At 32.7% G+C, this 16,582-nt stretch overlaps 6 protein-coding genes across 6 annotated transcripts; all 6 read left to right on the top strand.

The window, feature by feature from the left end:
• Nucleotides 1-629: 629 nt before the first annotated feature.
• GAB1 (GPI-anchor transamidase subunit GAB1) lies at nucleotides 630-1,862 on the top strand (the record flags this gene model as incomplete). Its single annotated transcript, XM_064860967.1, has 1 exon — nucleotides 630-1,862. One exon carries the CDS (start codon nucleotides 630-632, stop codon nucleotides 1,860-1,862), a length of 1,233 nt encoding a protein of 410 aa, XP_064717207.1.
• A 612-nt stretch (nucleotides 1,863-2,474) lies between these two features.
• On the top strand, nucleotides 2,475-2,720 carry SMX3 (mRNA splicing protein SMX3; the record flags this gene model as incomplete). The annotated part of the gene is made up of 1 exon (XM_064860966.1): nucleotides 2,475-2,720. A coding segment is annotated over one exon (246 nt), but the record flags the coding sequence as incomplete, so codon positions are not given.
• Nucleotides 2,721-3,414: 694 nt separating this feature from the next.
• DPM1 (dolichyl-phosphate beta-D-mannosyltransferase) lies at nucleotides 3,415-4,227 on the top strand (the record flags this gene model as incomplete). The annotated part of the gene is made up of 1 exon (XM_064860965.1): nucleotides 3,415-4,227. The coding sequence occupies one exon, from the start codon at nucleotides 3,415-3,417 to the stop codon at nucleotides 4,225-4,227; it is 813 nt and encodes a 270-aa protein (XP_064717205.1).
• Nucleotides 4,228-5,190: 963 nt separating this feature from the next.
• Nucleotides 5,191-9,843, top strand: GDB1 (bifunctional 4-alpha-glucanotransferase/amylo-alpha-1,6-glucosidase; the record flags this gene model as incomplete). The annotated part of the gene is made up of 1 exon (XM_064860964.1): nucleotides 5,191-9,843. The coding sequence occupies one exon, from the start codon at nucleotides 5,191-5,193 to the stop codon at nucleotides 9,841-9,843; it is 4,653 nt and encodes a 1,550-aa protein (XP_064717204.1).
• Nucleotides 9,844-10,689: 846 nt separating this feature from the next.
• On the top strand, nucleotides 10,690-13,086 carry ATG13 (serine/threonine protein kinase regulatory subunit ATG13; the record flags this gene model as incomplete). Its single annotated transcript, XM_064860963.1, has 1 exon — nucleotides 10,690-13,086. One exon carries the CDS (start codon nucleotides 10,690-10,692, stop codon nucleotides 13,084-13,086), a length of 2,397 nt encoding a protein of 798 aa, XP_064717203.1.
• A 651-nt stretch (nucleotides 13,087-13,737) lies between these two features.
• On the top strand, nucleotides 13,738-16,302 carry EST2 (telomerase reverse transcriptase; the record flags this gene model as incomplete). Its single annotated transcript, XM_064860962.1, has 1 exon — nucleotides 13,738-16,302. The coding sequence occupies one exon, from the start codon at nucleotides 13,738-13,740 to the stop codon at nucleotides 16,300-16,302; it is 2,565 nt and encodes an 854-aa protein (XP_064717202.1).
• Between the last annotated feature and the right edge of the window lie 280 nt (nucleotides 16,303-16,582).

The raw sequence follows: 16,582 nt of genomic DNA, 5'->3' as shown, positions 1-16,582 counted from the left end.
AAGAAATAAATCAACTACTGTCGAGGTGTTCAACAAAAAGTTTCGATTTTGTTTTCTCGACTTCACATTTGCGATTTTTTTATTTTTTGTATTTTTCTTTTTTTTTTTTTTTTTTTTCAGTTTATAACCGTAAGACAAAACAAAACAAAAATAAAAAGTAAACAAACCCGAAGCCGAAAAGTCAAAAACATGCGGGAAATGACGGCAATAGGGAGGTTTTTATTTGGTGGTCAATGCCGAAAAACCCGGTTGTTACTGTTCGTCATAGTTAACGTAGTTTGATCGCTCCAATTTCTTTGTTCCAGGAATGGAAGGCTTTCAGTTTAGCAGACGGTGGAACTGGTATGCGGAATTGTTAATGCGACAAAATTCCGCTGCTGAATGCACAGGGTAACGAGAACTCGATGATGTTCATTAAATAAAACAAGATGCCAAACAAGAAAGCCAGGTCACCCGCAGAGTTGAACTGCAAGGATAGAAGAAAGGTTTGGTAGTCAGTGGTTGGAAAATAAATAGCGTTGTTGTTGCTGGTTTATGTGGCTACTGTGTGCATGGCCAATCTTTGACACTTTATCTGTTTGCACACATATAGGTAAGGCTTTGGACAAGAGTCAACAATAATATATAACATGATGAAAAACGGTGCGGTTTTGTGCTTGTGTTTGTGCCTCTGTATTTCGGTCAGATTGATCCTTATTTTACTATTTCCTCAGTTAGGATCGATATTAGATCAAACTGTACAGTTCTCTACTCCAGTGACCTCTTTTAAGTCGTTAAAAGAAGGTTTATTCCTGCTGAACCATTCCATGGGTCTATATGAAGGTGGTGTAGTCTATTTACCCCCATTATTATTGCAATTTGTGAATTTGTTTCAAATCGGAGGTGGATCTCAGCTTGTGGCGTCTTTATTATTCATATTTCTAGACTGTTTGCTTGTATGGCAGCTTTATTCTTTGGAAATGCACTTGAACCAAACTTCGAATTGTGCATGGATCTTTGCCTTGAACCCACTCACTATATTATCCTGTATCAGTAAGTCCACTATCGTGTTCACTTATTTGCCTTTAATATCAACTTTATATTTCATCTCAACACAGGAGGGGGCCAACCTAGTATTAAGTTCGTTGATGATGTCAGTTGCCACATATCTAGATCCAATAATGGGGATTTTATTGGTTCCAACATTGAATTTCATTATTAACAAATTTATGCGATCTATTAATAGATCCCTTTTTTACCTGGTGAATTTCGTTATCTGTCTTCTTTTATTATACTGGACCTCTCCGTTCCCCTTGTCTATAGTCTATGGTACACGATTGAATTTCAGCAACGTGGTACCTAATATGGGGCTATGGTGGTATTTCTTTATTGAAATGTTTCAGGAGTTCATTCCATTCTTCAAATCGGTGTTCAATCTGTTTTCAATATGTATGGTAATTCCTTTGACTGTAAGATTCAATAACTGTACAGAAGGGAACGGGAGGAACAAACCGTTTCCATTGTATTGTTGGATCATATCTCTTGGCTGGGTGATTCTGACCAAGCCATATCCAACGTTGGGTGAAACAGGGATGTTCTTGTCGTTGTTGCCTTTGTTGGATATAAATCAGACATCGATACTAAGATACATGAGATATCCGATGTTAATAATATTACTGTTTTTGCATTCGATCCTATTGTCGCCGATCTTTTATCATCTGTGGATAGATCTAGGGTCAGGGAACTCCAATTTCTTCTATGCTATATCTTTGGTGTACAACCTTGCCCTGGGTCTATTGATATCTGATATCACATGGGGGGTACTAAGATTAGAATACGATGGTGGGAGACCAAATTACGCAAGGAAATTGACACAAGTCTGAACTTGTTTTTAAGTCCTGTATATATATGTATATGTATATATATATATTATTCAATATTAATATCTATGGAGCTTCACATACATATAAATGGTTTCTTTCTGTTTCTTTGTCTTTCTTTTATTTATTTATTTTTTTGCCCATCTATCTATCTATCTATATATATATATATAGTATATCTGCATTTCTGTATAAAAGTGTTTTGAAAAGTAGACAAAAAGAAAAAAAGAAAAATTTCTATAGCTATACATAAAGGTAAACTATGAAGAGAACAAAAATCAGTCTTATTTATCTGATTGAATTATGAATAATGTGAATATATACACATATACATACATACTAAACCATTAATACACACACACATAGATATACATATACATATATATATATATATATATACAAATGTCAGAAGTATGTTTTCAAAAAGTATTTAATTGGAACTCTTTTAAGAAAAAACTAGGTTATATACATATTACTAACAGAAAGAAAAAAAACAAAATACAAAAAATGATATTATCATGTCTATGTGATTGACTAATTATTATTTATTGTTATTGATGATGATGATGATGATGATGATGATGTTGTTGTTGTTATTTATGTATTTTGAATTAGTTCGTTCCAATAAATCCAAAACCATTTCTTCGAGACTTAGTGAATCATAGAATCATTGTAACGTTGAAATTTAACAATACACAATATCGAGGTACATTAATATCAAGCGATAATTATTTCAATATACAATTGAAAGATGCAGAAGAATGGATCCAAGGCGAGTCTAAAGGTGTAGTTGGAGAGATATTTATTCGATGTAACAATGTTTTATGGATTTCTAAGGATACTAAACTGGAACAAGAGTAAATATCTATATGTAGATATATATATAAATATCAGATTCATATTAATAGACTATTTTTAACAATATAGTTGTGCAATTGTCTATTGATATATACATGTGAACAAATTAAATAAAAAAAAAAAAAAAAGAGAGAGAAAGAAAGGTTGTTGATTATCTATGATACACTTGATTCAGGTCAGAGATGAGGCGGGACAGAATGGAAGAGTTATACACACAATACATATGGAAGTATTTATGTTACAAGTCCATATCTTTTCTTTCTTTGTGTCATACATACACATGTATTTTTTTTCTCTCTTTCTTTCTTTTTTTCTCTGGTCTTTTTGCAGAGAATTTATTGATAGGGCTGCCGTTCGAACCCTGGCTGGAAACATATGATGCGCCGAGAAACACAGAAAAATAAAGAAAAAAAATTTTTCCCTCTTCTTTTTTTCTTTTTTTCTACCTTTTGCAGAAGTATCTGGTTGGTTTGGAACATCATAAGTGCACAGAGGTGATGATATGATTGCGTTAAGGTAACAACACAAAAAAAAATGAAGATAAAAAAAAAAAAAAAAACAATAAAGGACTGTTATACAGTACATTATCCATAAGGATCCTTATTTGTTCTTATTGTGTGCTTTGTTTTGTTTTGTTTCGTTTGATTAATTAGTAACAGTGGTATTAAAAAAAAACAAAAGAAACATAATACACGAAATGGCTATCACTCAATCTGTCATTGTTCCTGCATACAAGGAAAAATTAAATATTAAACCTTTGACACAACGTTTATTTGCTGCCTTGGGCAACGAAGCCACTGAACAGACAGAATTGATTTTCGTCGATGACAACTCTCAAGACGGTTCCGTTGAAGAAGTAGAGCAATTACAAAAACAAGGCTACAACGTCCGTATCATTGTAAGAACCACTGAACGTGGTCTATCCTCTGCAGTGCTACGTGGGTTCAAGGAAGCCAAGGGTCGTTATTTGATCTGTATGGATGCAGATCTTCAACACCCACCTGAGTCTGTCCCATCCTTGTTCAATTCCTTACGTGCAGACCATGCTTTTGTCATCGGTACCCGTTATGCACCAGGAGTGGGCATCGACAAGGATTGGCCCATGTACCGTCGTGTAATCTCTTCCACTGCAAGATTGATGGCAAGACCATTGACCATTGCCTCAGACCCAATGTCTGGTTTCTTCGGTCTACAAAAACAATATTTGGATAAAGCCATGGAGGAGAAAATCGAGATCAACCCACAGGGGTTCAAGATTGCTTTGGAACTGTTGGCTAAGTTGCCTTTGCCAGAAGATGACGAGAAGAAACTTGGTGAAGTTCCATTCTCCTTCGGTGTCAGAATGGAGGGGGAGTCTAAGTTGTCCGGGAAAGTTATTGTCCAATACATCCAGCAATTGAAAGAATTGTATATTTATAAATTCGGTTTGGAAAACTTGATCTTGTTCATTCTGTTCGGCGTTATATTGGCTTTGTACTGTTTATATCAATTCTATTCGTTATGTTTCTGAGATTGTTTACGACAAGGAAAAAGACCTCACCTATATATATATAGATATATGTATATATGTATATATGTACACATCTAAGATCTATGTAACTTTTGATTTGTTCAAAAAAAACAAAAAACACTCGGTACATGTTTAGGTTTGATCTACAAGTTCGATTGATTTGTGTAATGATTGTACTGCATATTCTATAAGCACTTCAGTGGCATCGTCACCCAAAATCAGACCCTCTCCCTTCCATTCACCACTTTGTTTCCTGTGGGTTAACCAACCACAATGGGACAGCTATTTGTGTTTTAGGGTATATTAGGGTTTAGAATTCGAATACAAACTTACCCTGTCGCAAACCTCTCTCTATTTCCTTTTTTCATTACCCTCCCTTTCACCATTCAAGGAGTTTCATTTCTGTTGTCGTTTCTTTTTTGTTTTTTCCTTCTTCTTCTTGCTGATCACACCAAAAGGGAAAAGGGAGGCAAGTCAACAGGAGGGTAAATGAAAAAAAAAAAAAAAAAGAAAATAAAAAACACCGAGGAATTTTTTTTTAAGGGGGGGGGACGGACTTAAACAAAAAACAAAACCCTCGAACAAAGCAGGTTAAAGGAAATTGTATACATAAATACATACATACATACATACATACATATATATATAGATGCATGCTTACACATACGTATTCATGAATGTATGTCTGTATATGCTTATATTATTATGTTGTAATTGGAGTATAAAACAGTTGTCTTCTACATTATATATTTCAAAATAGAAATAACATCATCAACTAAGCTATCTTTTTATTTTTTTTTCTCTCTCTCTGTTCATTTGTTTAAACACACAAATATATATATAGACAGACAGATAGAGAGATAGATATTCATTCTACCTTTTCTTCCATCCACCATTTATTTTTTTTTCCTTTTTTTTTGTTATTTTTCTTTTCTTATTTTATTTACTTTGGAACATAATAAAATGGATATTACTTCTAGAACTTTGTTATTAAGATTAAACGATCAAGGAGAGCCTGTGACTGCTTCTTCTTCATATGGTCAAGGTGTGCTGACTTTACCCTCCTTACCTTTACCTAAAGGCACTCCCCGGGGTGTACCACTTTACACTTTGAAATTGCTAATTGCTGCTGGCAGTCCCGTTGCTAGAGACGGGCTGGTATGGACTAATGTTCCTGAGGATTGCTCGACCGATTTTGACAGAAACAAATTCCATAAAATTGTTATAAAGACAAGCTTCCACAGAGATGACGAAATCTCTATACCCATTTTTAAACCTGGTACTTTTTGTTTTTATCTGTCTTTTAGAAATGATAAAGAAGAATTGGAGACTACTCGTAAATTCTATTTTGTCGTGTTGCCCACTTTATTCAACAACAATGGAGAGCTTTTACCTTTGAATTCTATCTCATTGCAATCTGTGGTCTCAAAATGGCTAGGTCCAACTTTAAGGGACTGGGACCGTGTTTTCGCCAAAATATCTAAAAAAAAATACAATATGATCCATTTCACACCATTGCAAGAGAGAGGTGAATCCAATTCTCCATATTCTATATTTGACCAATTGACTTTCGACCCTCAGTACTTTAAGTCAGAGAAGGACGTCAAAACAATGGTTGATCATCTATACAAAGATCTAAATATTCTCTCTATGACTGATATTGTTTTTAACCACACTGCAAACAACTCACTATGGCTTCGTGAACATCCAGATGCAGGATACAACCAATACACCGCACCTCATCTAATTGCTGCCATTGAACTCGATCAGAGTCTATTGAATTTCTCAAAAGATTTGAAGAATTATGGATATCCTACCGTGCTAAACAATGAAGATGACCTGATTAAAATTATGGAAGGGATTAAGATTCATGTATTGGGCTCATTGAAACTTTGGGAATTCTATGTAATGGATGTTAAAACATTGATTAAAGAATTCAAAACCCAATGGACCCAGAGTTTCGATTCCTTGAACGAGGATCTTTTGGCAAATGTTCCGAAATTTACTGGATCTGAGACATTCGTTACTGATATGGCACAGTTTTTGGTCACAAACGCTACTAGTAACAATTTCCATATCTTGGGTGAAAGATTTGCTAAAAAATTGATACTGGAGAACACAATCCCGATATTGAAAGAAAGTTTATCGAGTAATGGGACCAACGATGTTAGTGTATGGAATGATCAAACAGAAAGTCTTGTACAACGTATATTAGATGAAATCAATCTACCCTTATACAAGGAATACGATGATGATGTTAACGAGATTTTGGAGCAACTGTTTAATCGTATAAAATATTTGAGAATAGAAGAACATGGCCCTAAACAAGGCGAAATTAATAATAAATTCCCGTTGACAGAGCCTTATTTTACACGTTTCATTGGTGAAGACGGTAAATCATATGCTTTGGCTAACAATGGTTGGATTTGGGATGGTAATCCATTGATTGATTTTGCCTCAAATAAATCAAAGGCCTATGTTCGTCGTGAAGTTATCGTTTGGGGTGATTGTGTCAAATTGAGATACGGTTCTGGTCCTCAAGATTCCCCATACCTCTGGGATAGAATGTCCAAATACGTTGAAATGAATGCTAGGATTTTTAATGGGTTTAGAATTGATAATTGTCATTCTACTCCCTTACATGTAGGTGAGTATTTCCTAGATTTGGCAAGAAAAGTTAATCCAAACTTATATGTTGTGGCAGAATTATTCACCGGTTCTGAGATGATGGATTGTTTATTTGTGGAAAGACTGGGTATTTCCTCTTTAATAAGGGAGGCAATGCAATCATGGTCAGAGGAGGAGCTGTCTCGTTTGGTTCATAGACATGGAGGTAGACCTATTGGTTCCTTTAAATTTGTACCAATGGATAATTTTCCATATCCAGCAGATATTAAAATTGATCATGAATATTGTAGATATAACAAAGATGACCATGCTATTAAATGTGTTTCTGAAATTATGATTCCTAAGATATTAACTGCCACACCACCACATGCTCTATTTATGGACTGTACACATGATAATGAAATGCCATACCAGAAGAGAACAGTAGAAGATACTTTGCCTAACGCTGCTTTAGTGGCTCTTTGTTCTTCCGCTATTGGATCTGTTTATGGTTATGATGAAATTTTCCCTAAGTTGTTGAATTTGGTCACTGAAACAAGAACTTACGATGTTAAAGATGGTGATGGTATCAGTGATATTAAGACTAAATTGTTTGAAATTAGAGATGATATTTCTAGAAAATCTTTTGATATTGAAGATTCAGAGATGCATGTACATCACGATGGTCAATATATTACATTTCATAGGTGTGACGCAAAGACTGGCTCGGGTTGGTATTTGATTGCTCGAATGAAATTTAACAATAATGTGGGTTATCAAGTTTTGCCACCCGTTGTATTGCCACAATCTAAATGTATTTTGAAATTTGCTTATACTTTAGAGAAGGTTGGTGATATTAAGGATACAGAATCCAATAAAGTTATCAAGGGTATACCAACAAAATTAAGAGAATTGACCGGTTTTGGAATTGACTATGACGAAAATTCACAAACTTCCACAATTACTACACCAGGTGATTTCCCACCTGGATCCATTGCTATTTTCCGTACTCAACAAAATGGTGTTGATGATACTTTGGATCATTTTATTAGATCTGGTGCTATTAAAGCTACTTGTAATTTGACATTGGAATCCCTAAACTATGTCTTATACCGCTGTGAAAATGAGGAAAGAGATTCTAGTTATGGTCAAGGCGGGTGTTATAATATTCCTGGTTATGGTACTTTAGTTTATGCAGGTTTACAAGGTTGGATTTCAGTCTTGCGTAATATCGTTTTCACAAATGACTTGGCTCACCCGTTAAGTGCTAATCTACGTGATGGTTGTTGGGCACTTGATTATGTAATTGATCGTTTAGCTTATTATGAAGATGCACCTGGTGTGAAGCAGGTACAGGAATGGTTACGTAGCAGATTAGGTAAAGTCAAACAATTGCCAAGTTTCTTGAGACCAAGTTATTTTGCACTAATTATTGGTATCCTTTATGGTTGTTGTCGTTTACGTGCTATGCAATTAATGTCTATCAATGTAGGTAAATCTACTGCTTTTGTCCAAAGTTTGGCAATGACTAGTATCCAAATGATTTCTAAATTGAACTCTACGTCAATATATCCAGATAAACAAGTCGCATGCATGGCTGCTGGTTTACCTCATTTTAGTACAGATTATATGAGATGTTGGGGTAGAGATGTGTTTATTTCATTGAGAGGTTTATTATTAACTACCGGTAGATATGATATTGCTCAAGATCATATCTTGGCCTTTGCTAAGACTTTGAAGCATGGTTTAATTCCAAATCTTCTTGATGCAGGCAGAAACCCAAGATATAATGCACGTGATGCGGCTTGGTTTTTCTTGCAAGCAATTCAGGAGTATGTTAATATTGTTCCAAATGGTGAAGATATCTTGAAGGAGCAAGTTACTAGAAGATTTCCCCAAAACGATGAATATATTACTTGGAATGATCCAAGAGCATTTACTCATATCAATACAATTGAAGAAATAATCTATGAAATTTTAAGTAGACATGCTAAAGGTATCAAATACAGAGAAGCTAATGCCGGGCCAAATTTAGATCGTGTCATGACTGACGAAGGTTTTAACGTTAAAGTGTATGTTGACTGGGATACAGGGTTGATTCATGGTGGCTCTCAAAATAATTGTGGTACATGGATGGATAAGATGGGTGAAAGTAATAGAGCTGGATCTACTGGTATTCCAGGTACACCAAGAGATGGTGCAGCTATTGAAATTAATGGGTTATTGAAGAGTGCATTAAGATTTGTTAATGAGTTACAATCCAAGGGTTTATTTAAGTTTTCAGAAGTGGAGACGCAAGAGGGTTTTATTATCTCTTTGAAGGAGTGGGAGAAGTTGTTACAAGATAATTTCGAGAAGAAATTCTATATCCCATTAGATTCAAAAGATGATGATAAATTTGATATTGATTCATCTATTGTTAATAGAAGAGGTATTTACAAAGACCTTTATAGATCGGGTAAACCATATGAAGATTACCAACTGAGACCAAACTTTGCTATTGCTATGGTGGTGGCACCTGAATTGTTTACCCCTGAATATGCCACTAAAGCCATAGGTATTGCAGATAAGATTATTAGAGGGCCTATTGGTATGCGTACTTTGGATCCAAGCGACTACAATTATCGTCCATATTATAATAATGGTGAGGACTCTACTGACTTTGCTACTTCGAAGGGTAGGAATTATCATCAAGGTCCGGAATGGGTTTGGTGTACAGGTTATTTCCTAAGAGCTTTTCTTTATTTCAATTTCTTGACTAATCCAAGGGCAAGTAATAAACCAAAGTCCAAACCATCCTCTTACATGTACCAACAATTATATTACAGATTAATCAAACATAGAGAATGGATAATGAAGAGTCCATGGGCCGGTCTTACAGAGCTAACCAACAAGGACGGAGCTCTTTGTAATGATTCAAGTCCAACCCAAGCATGGAGTAGTGGATGTCTATTGGATCTATTCTACGATATCTGGCAATCTTTTGAAGGAGATGATGCATGCGAATAAGAGAGAATAATTTATTAACTTGGATATAAAATACATAAATATATTGTATATTAGAAGTGGTATTTATTGTTTATCTTTTATGGTCAATTTGAATTTTTTTTTTTTAATATGATATAGTACTTGTTTTCTGTGTCTCTATCCTTGAAACTAGGCACTACATTGACTTTGACTCTGTTTGCAGCATTCTGGCAAGGGAATACACCTAGTAAATACACCTTGTGTATCTCTTCTATTGAATAATGCATGTTTCACTTACCCACAGCTCGTATTATTAGTGGTAGAACTTTTTTTGCCTGGGGTGGTGTATATTTAAAAAAAGAGAGAAAGAAAAGGAACCGCTTTGTTGTTTCTGTGGGAATGTGTCAAACTGTTTGATTCACTTTAAAAGACAGTCAGAAAAGCAGGAAAAAGAAAAATAAGAAACAAAGGTAACAACATAGCGTATTTCAGTATTTGAGTCCAATAAGTGGGTAATTTAATATCCAATAACTAATCATAAGTATAAAAAGTTCTATTTTTGTAGATAAATCACCACCGAGAAATAAACACTCTTTAGCTGGTAGTTAAGCACCGATCATATTTGTGTGTGGATAAAATATTAGTGCTACACTAAGATTACTATATATTCCTTTTGCATTTTTTCTTTTTAACTGATTAAAATTATTGTATTTAACATCAAGATATATATGTTACTAGACGATAAAAGTTATCAAATTTTATAAAGGTATTTTATTTAATATCAAACAATATTCCAAACAGAAATAATATTCAAGAAATCATAATACAAATAAAGTAAAATAAGAAAAAGAGAAAGGAATTGATGATTACATATTGTATTTTAATAAAATGTCTACTATTCCATTGCATCAAAATTGCAGTAACTCTAAAGAACATGTCATCTCTGAGCAAGATAAAGAAATTTTGAAATTAATTGATAGCTTTTTCCTTAAGTCATGTCTTCTGATATGTTCCAAGGAACTATCCTCATCCAATACTCTAAGAGAATACTGGAATTTGTCTGAAAGTTGGTTTGAAATTATGAATAATTATCAAATATATGATCTTCCCAATAATATTCAAACTTGGTTGCATTTCGATGGAAAATCTGTTTTACCCCCTTTAGTTATTGAAATATACCTCGATTTAAGAAATTTGCCTGAAAGCTTTCTTCTTAGATTGATGGATAGAGATGGAAATCTGTGGAGTGTGTGTAAAGGTACAAAAAAGACTGAGGTGGTCCTTGAACGGTGGTTGTTGGAATTAGATAATACCACAGTCGACAATGAAAATATTACAGAAGATGGTGATAATCTGCTAAATAATCAAATCACTTTATTACTTCGGTATTTGCATACACTGATTCAGTTACTACCTATTAATTCTTTGATAAAGTCAATTAATAATCAATATTTATCCATAGGTTCTAGAATTATCGATGGTTCCAAACCAATATTATCAAGGGGAAGAATAGGATTGAGTAAGCCAATACTAACAACATATTCCAACAAGATCAATGAAACAAATATCCCAGCGCATTTGGAACAGAAAAAGATTACTCCTATTTGGACTAAATATGGACTATTAAGAGTGTCTGTGTCTTATAGAAAAGAATGCAAATTTCAATTACAAAACTTGTTTGTTTCTGAGGACAATGAGTTGAAACAAAATCAATCGCAGAAGGGCAAATTTCCTACAGGTGTTAGTCCTACATTACATACAATCAGTAATCAAGAACTACAACAATCAACATCCATATCACCCAGTATAAGACCGATATTTGGAGTTCCAGGAACATCTTTGGAACAACAACAATTATCTACTTCAAAAAAACATGGAGGAATTACAAGACAGGTTCAACCATTTAAGGTTGGCTCTTTGAATAGTTTAGTATACGAGAAAAGTACTAGTCAAATTCCAAGCAGAAACCCGTCTGTCTCATCCGTATATGCTAATGCATCTGCAAGACGCTCAAGTATTGGATCTAATTTTGCCAACAATAATATAATCAGTACAAATGCTATTAATAATAACAATAATAATAATTTGTTGGGGAATCATTCAGATAGTATTGTTTCAAGCAATTTCGTACCAAGAGCAGATACCGGCAGCATTGAAAGCAATTCTAAATTTCTTTCATCTTTTAGTAACATTCGGCGTCATTCTTCAATAAATAGAAATATTGAAAATCTCAATAGTATCGATAGAGCACTTCGGTTAGATGAGGGTACAATTTTAAAAGATAAAGGAAACACTAAAAAACCAAATTTGCTTGATAATACGTTTTTTCAAAATACTAGTCATGATGACCTATTAGCTTTTGTTAAGTTGCTTGACTCTAAGCCAGAAATAAAAATAAAAAATAAGTTCTCAAATCATGCTGAGGATGATAACATATCACAATCTCTATTTCGATACCAAAATTTAAAGGTCAGTAATAATTTATTAAGTGAAGACTTATCTATGAGTTACATCTTGTCGCACAATAGAGATGCTAATAAAGTCGATAATGCTTCTAGTTTGATTGCTGAAGGACAAGAAAGACATGAGGGGCAATTACAATCTGTGTCGCCAATCACCAAAACATTCTCTTACTCTATGTCTCCATATCATCAGGATAACACCAAATATTTCAATGTTCATCAAAATGAGTTTAGTGCAAGCGCCGTAAGCAGTCGCAAGAACTCCTTAAATAAAAGTCAACAGTCTATTTTACCACCAATATATGGTGGAGAAAGTATATCCTATCATGAAGTAGAAAAAACAATGGAACCTCATGAAATGCAAGTGTCTAACGCGACTACACAGCTTCAAACACAAGAATATGAACGTGGTAGAAGTCAAAGTGGTGTTATATATAAGAAGGTTGATCCTAGGCTGCGGCTGAACCAATCACCTAAATCTTTAGGAAGTTTGGAGAAGTCAATTCAACTCAGTGATTCGCACAATAGGGATAGATTGGTATATAATCAGAACTATTATATCTCACAGCCAATATTAATGTCAACACCAGCGCATGCTAAATTACACAAACCAAGTATTCAATCGACTGATATTTTGGAAGATGAGGAGAGAAAGATACATGATATGAATTCATCTAAAATAACCAGAGATACACACAAGTTAAAAGAAAAAAGAAATTATCTAGAAAATGCAACAAGTCCAGATATGGAAATTGATAATGAGGTAGATGATGAAGAATTGATGTTTTTTATGAGTGATATGAATAATGAATCAGACTGTTAATAATTTAATAATGTCTTATATACTGATATATATATAATTTATTAATCATTGATTTCAATAAAAGATAAATAGAGCAGTTGATGTTGTTATATCAAGCATCTTTACTGAATAACATTAATTAGGTTTTTGAAAAATACGATAGTATATCTTGAATAAGGATATATAGGATATAATTCAGTAAATTGATTATAAAAATTTACTAATAGATCATTGATAAAAGTCAGCGTGAAAAAACAATATTTTCTTGGGTTTGGTTATAACATATTCTATTTCTTTACACACAATATTTAGATTACTTTTGCTCAATGGTGTTATATACATATCTCACATGAAATAAGTGTATGTTTTTTACTACCTTCAACAAATCTATACAAGGCAGATGTAGCAAGGCTAATCAGTGACCTATTGTTTTTAATTCATCATACTTTAGGTAAGTAATGAAGTTATAATGTAGTGTTCTTATATGCTAGCTGATGTTCATTCTTTAATATTTTCTTTTTCATTATTTTCAATGCTTTGTGAAAATTATTCGATATAGTTGGCAATAATAATATCTGAAGTATTACGAAGAAAACCTGATTTTGTTGATCATTTATTATGACTGGTTGATAACAATTATTTCAAGATTGATGATATTAATAGAGATGAACGATGTTATCTCTTCAGGAGTTTTTTAAGGTGCAAGAAATTGAAAAGGAGGGCTTTACCAATTTCGGTGACTTGAAATATGTTAATAAAAATATACTTCAATTTGAAACATTTTTAAAGAGTACTTTTGTGTTAAGAAATGCTAACAAGATTGAATTGTCTACCATCCCAATACAGACCACTTATGAAGAGGTAATTGACTTTGTGATAGGATTTTTATTACAAAATAATTTTTTTAATAACGTTTTGGTCTTTGGGTTTAAACGAAATCATCAAAATGATGTCAATAAATCATTCTTCTCATATACCCCAAATAGGCAGATCCAAGAATTGAAAACTATTCATTGGAGAATGTTATTTGATATTGTTGGAATTTCTAAATTTATGGATTTGATGATTAATTTTTCTGTGTTTCAATTAGACGGTAAAAAGTGGAAGCAAATACTGGGTAATCAGGCAAATAAACCAACAGTCCCACCGTCATGGTTGATTGAAGATTCAACATCAAAACAAATAGATATGATATCTTTGAAACATTTTTTGCACAGAAATTATACGAAGTTTGGAACATTTGATCCATTAATAAATAGGTGTAAATTAGATGACTTAAGACGATCTATATTCTGTACATGGTCAATTAACTTAACTAAACGTCAGAAAATTGAGATAAATACTCAATTAAATTTATTGATTAGAAACTGCAGTAATAGAAAAAACAATTATTTTTCTATGTTGAATTATTTGTGTCCTGTTAAATCAACAGGAAACTATACATCACATTTAGATCTTCAGACTCCAAAGAAAAACGTTGTTAGATTAGTTATTCTGGTTTTAGAAAAGCTTATTCCATTATCTATGTTCGGATCAAAGCATAATAAATCAAAAATCTTTAAGGGAATATCTGCTTTGATTAATCTTCCTCTCAATGGTGTATTATATATCAATGATTTAATTTCAAAAGTACGGATGAAGGAAATTATCTATTTGTATACCGGTACTGATCGAGATAATCATAAAAGAAGTCAGATATTATTTAAAAATTTTGTTTTGTGGTTACTGACGAGTATGGTCCCTAGAATAATCAAATCCTTTTTCTATTGTACTGAAATATCTTCATTGACTGATATAGTCTATTTCAGACATGATATTTGGCAAAGATTGACTACGCCTTTTATCTCTGAATATTTTAACAAGTATCTATTTGAGAATACTGTTTGTAGGAATCATAATAGTTATCTTCTTTCTGAATTCAATCATAATAGAATAAGGGTTATACCTAAAAAGGCTAATGGAGAATTTAGAGTTATTGCCATCCCATCCAGAGGAGCAGATGAGGAAGAACATTTATCTTATAAAATAAATAGATTGAAGGTGGTTATACCTATGCAAGCAATACTAAATTACCTTCGTTATAAAAGGGCTACTGATTTCGAAAAGGTTAGTTCACCTTTTCAAGTTGCTAATAAATTGTTGAATTTTAAGAATGATTTAATAAAGCAGCATAACACTCTACCTGAGTTGTATTTTATGAAGTTCGATGTTGCATCTTGTTATGATTCAATTCCAAGAAAAAAACTCTTCTCCGTGATTAAGGCATTGCTACAATCTGAAACAAATTTTTATGTTAAAAGCTATACGGTTTATAATCCAACTGACGGAAGATTGAAAATAAAACATATAGTTAACGATGATAAAGGAAAAGTCTCAGAGAAATTGTACATTAATAATAATCAAGAATTTTTTTTCACTGTTGAGAGTATACTTGATGCTATAAAATTCGAACTTTTCAAAACAGCATTATGGATTGATGATAAATGTTATCTTAGAAAAGACGGTATATTTCAAGGTTCAAGTTATTCTCCATTATTAGTTGATATTTTGTATGATGATATGATCCAGAGTTTTAAACAGTTTAGATGCCGTGAGGGACATCAACTTTTGATTATTAGAATTGCTGATGATTTCTTAATAGTATCCACAGATAAAGACCAGATCATGGAGATAAGAGACCTGGCAGTTTTAGGTTTTGGTGATTATAATGCAGTGGCTAAAAAGGAGAAAATTGTTGTTGTGGACTCTAGGTGTACTCTTTCTAATCACCGTATCCTTTCATTTTGCGGACTTAACATTGATGTTAGTAGTTTAGAGATTTGGAAGAGTAAAGAATCTTTGAATATTCCAATAATTAATAATCCATCTACCATAAAAACATATAAGCGTATCTTAGATTTATTTAGATTAAGGCTGGAATACCGTACGTTAAATGGTGCACTTAATTCATTGGAAACTATACAAAACCAGATTGATATATTTATGGATAATATAAGTAGCATCTTTATAAAAGCATTTGATAAGAAAAAAGTTAGGAAAGATGCTTTTCTAGAGTTTATCCATAATTTATTTACAATGCTATTAGAATATTCTTATAACATCAAAATTTTAGAGACTGAATATATTACAATAGTTAAGAAAATTCTATTTGAAAAGTTTATATATTATATGAAACTGCATAAAATCAAATATTTTGATATCATAGAGAGTTTAGCAAAGGGTAAAACTCTGCTATAGAAAAATTGTCAAGTTAGCAGTTTTGATTTTATTTATTTACCATAGGTAATCGAAATACAATGTTGAAAGAGCAGACAAAAGTATATTGATAGAAATTTAATTTTAAAACGATGTGAAGGAGAGTCTCTAAATGCTAAATAAAAGAGCCAAAATAAATTTTATATTTGTTAGTGTAACTTTCTTGGTTTACAAATTCTGAATATTGTAAAATGATCTCAGTAAAATCTATTTTATTTGTTTCTTTCTATACTTTGATTTGTCAGCTATATAGATTTACTTT

The sequence above is a fragment of the Arxiozyma heterogenica genome (genome assembly GCF_036370985.1).
Source record: "Arxiozyma heterogenica strain weizmannii chromosome Unknown scaffold_6, whole genome shotgun sequence".
Classification (NCBI taxonomy): Eukaryota; Fungi; Ascomycota; class Saccharomycetes; order Saccharomycetales; family Saccharomycetaceae; genus Arxiozyma; species Arxiozyma heterogenica.
The sequence above is the reverse complement of the archived record's forward strand: the minus strand, read 5'-3'. Positions and strand labels throughout refer to the sequence as shown.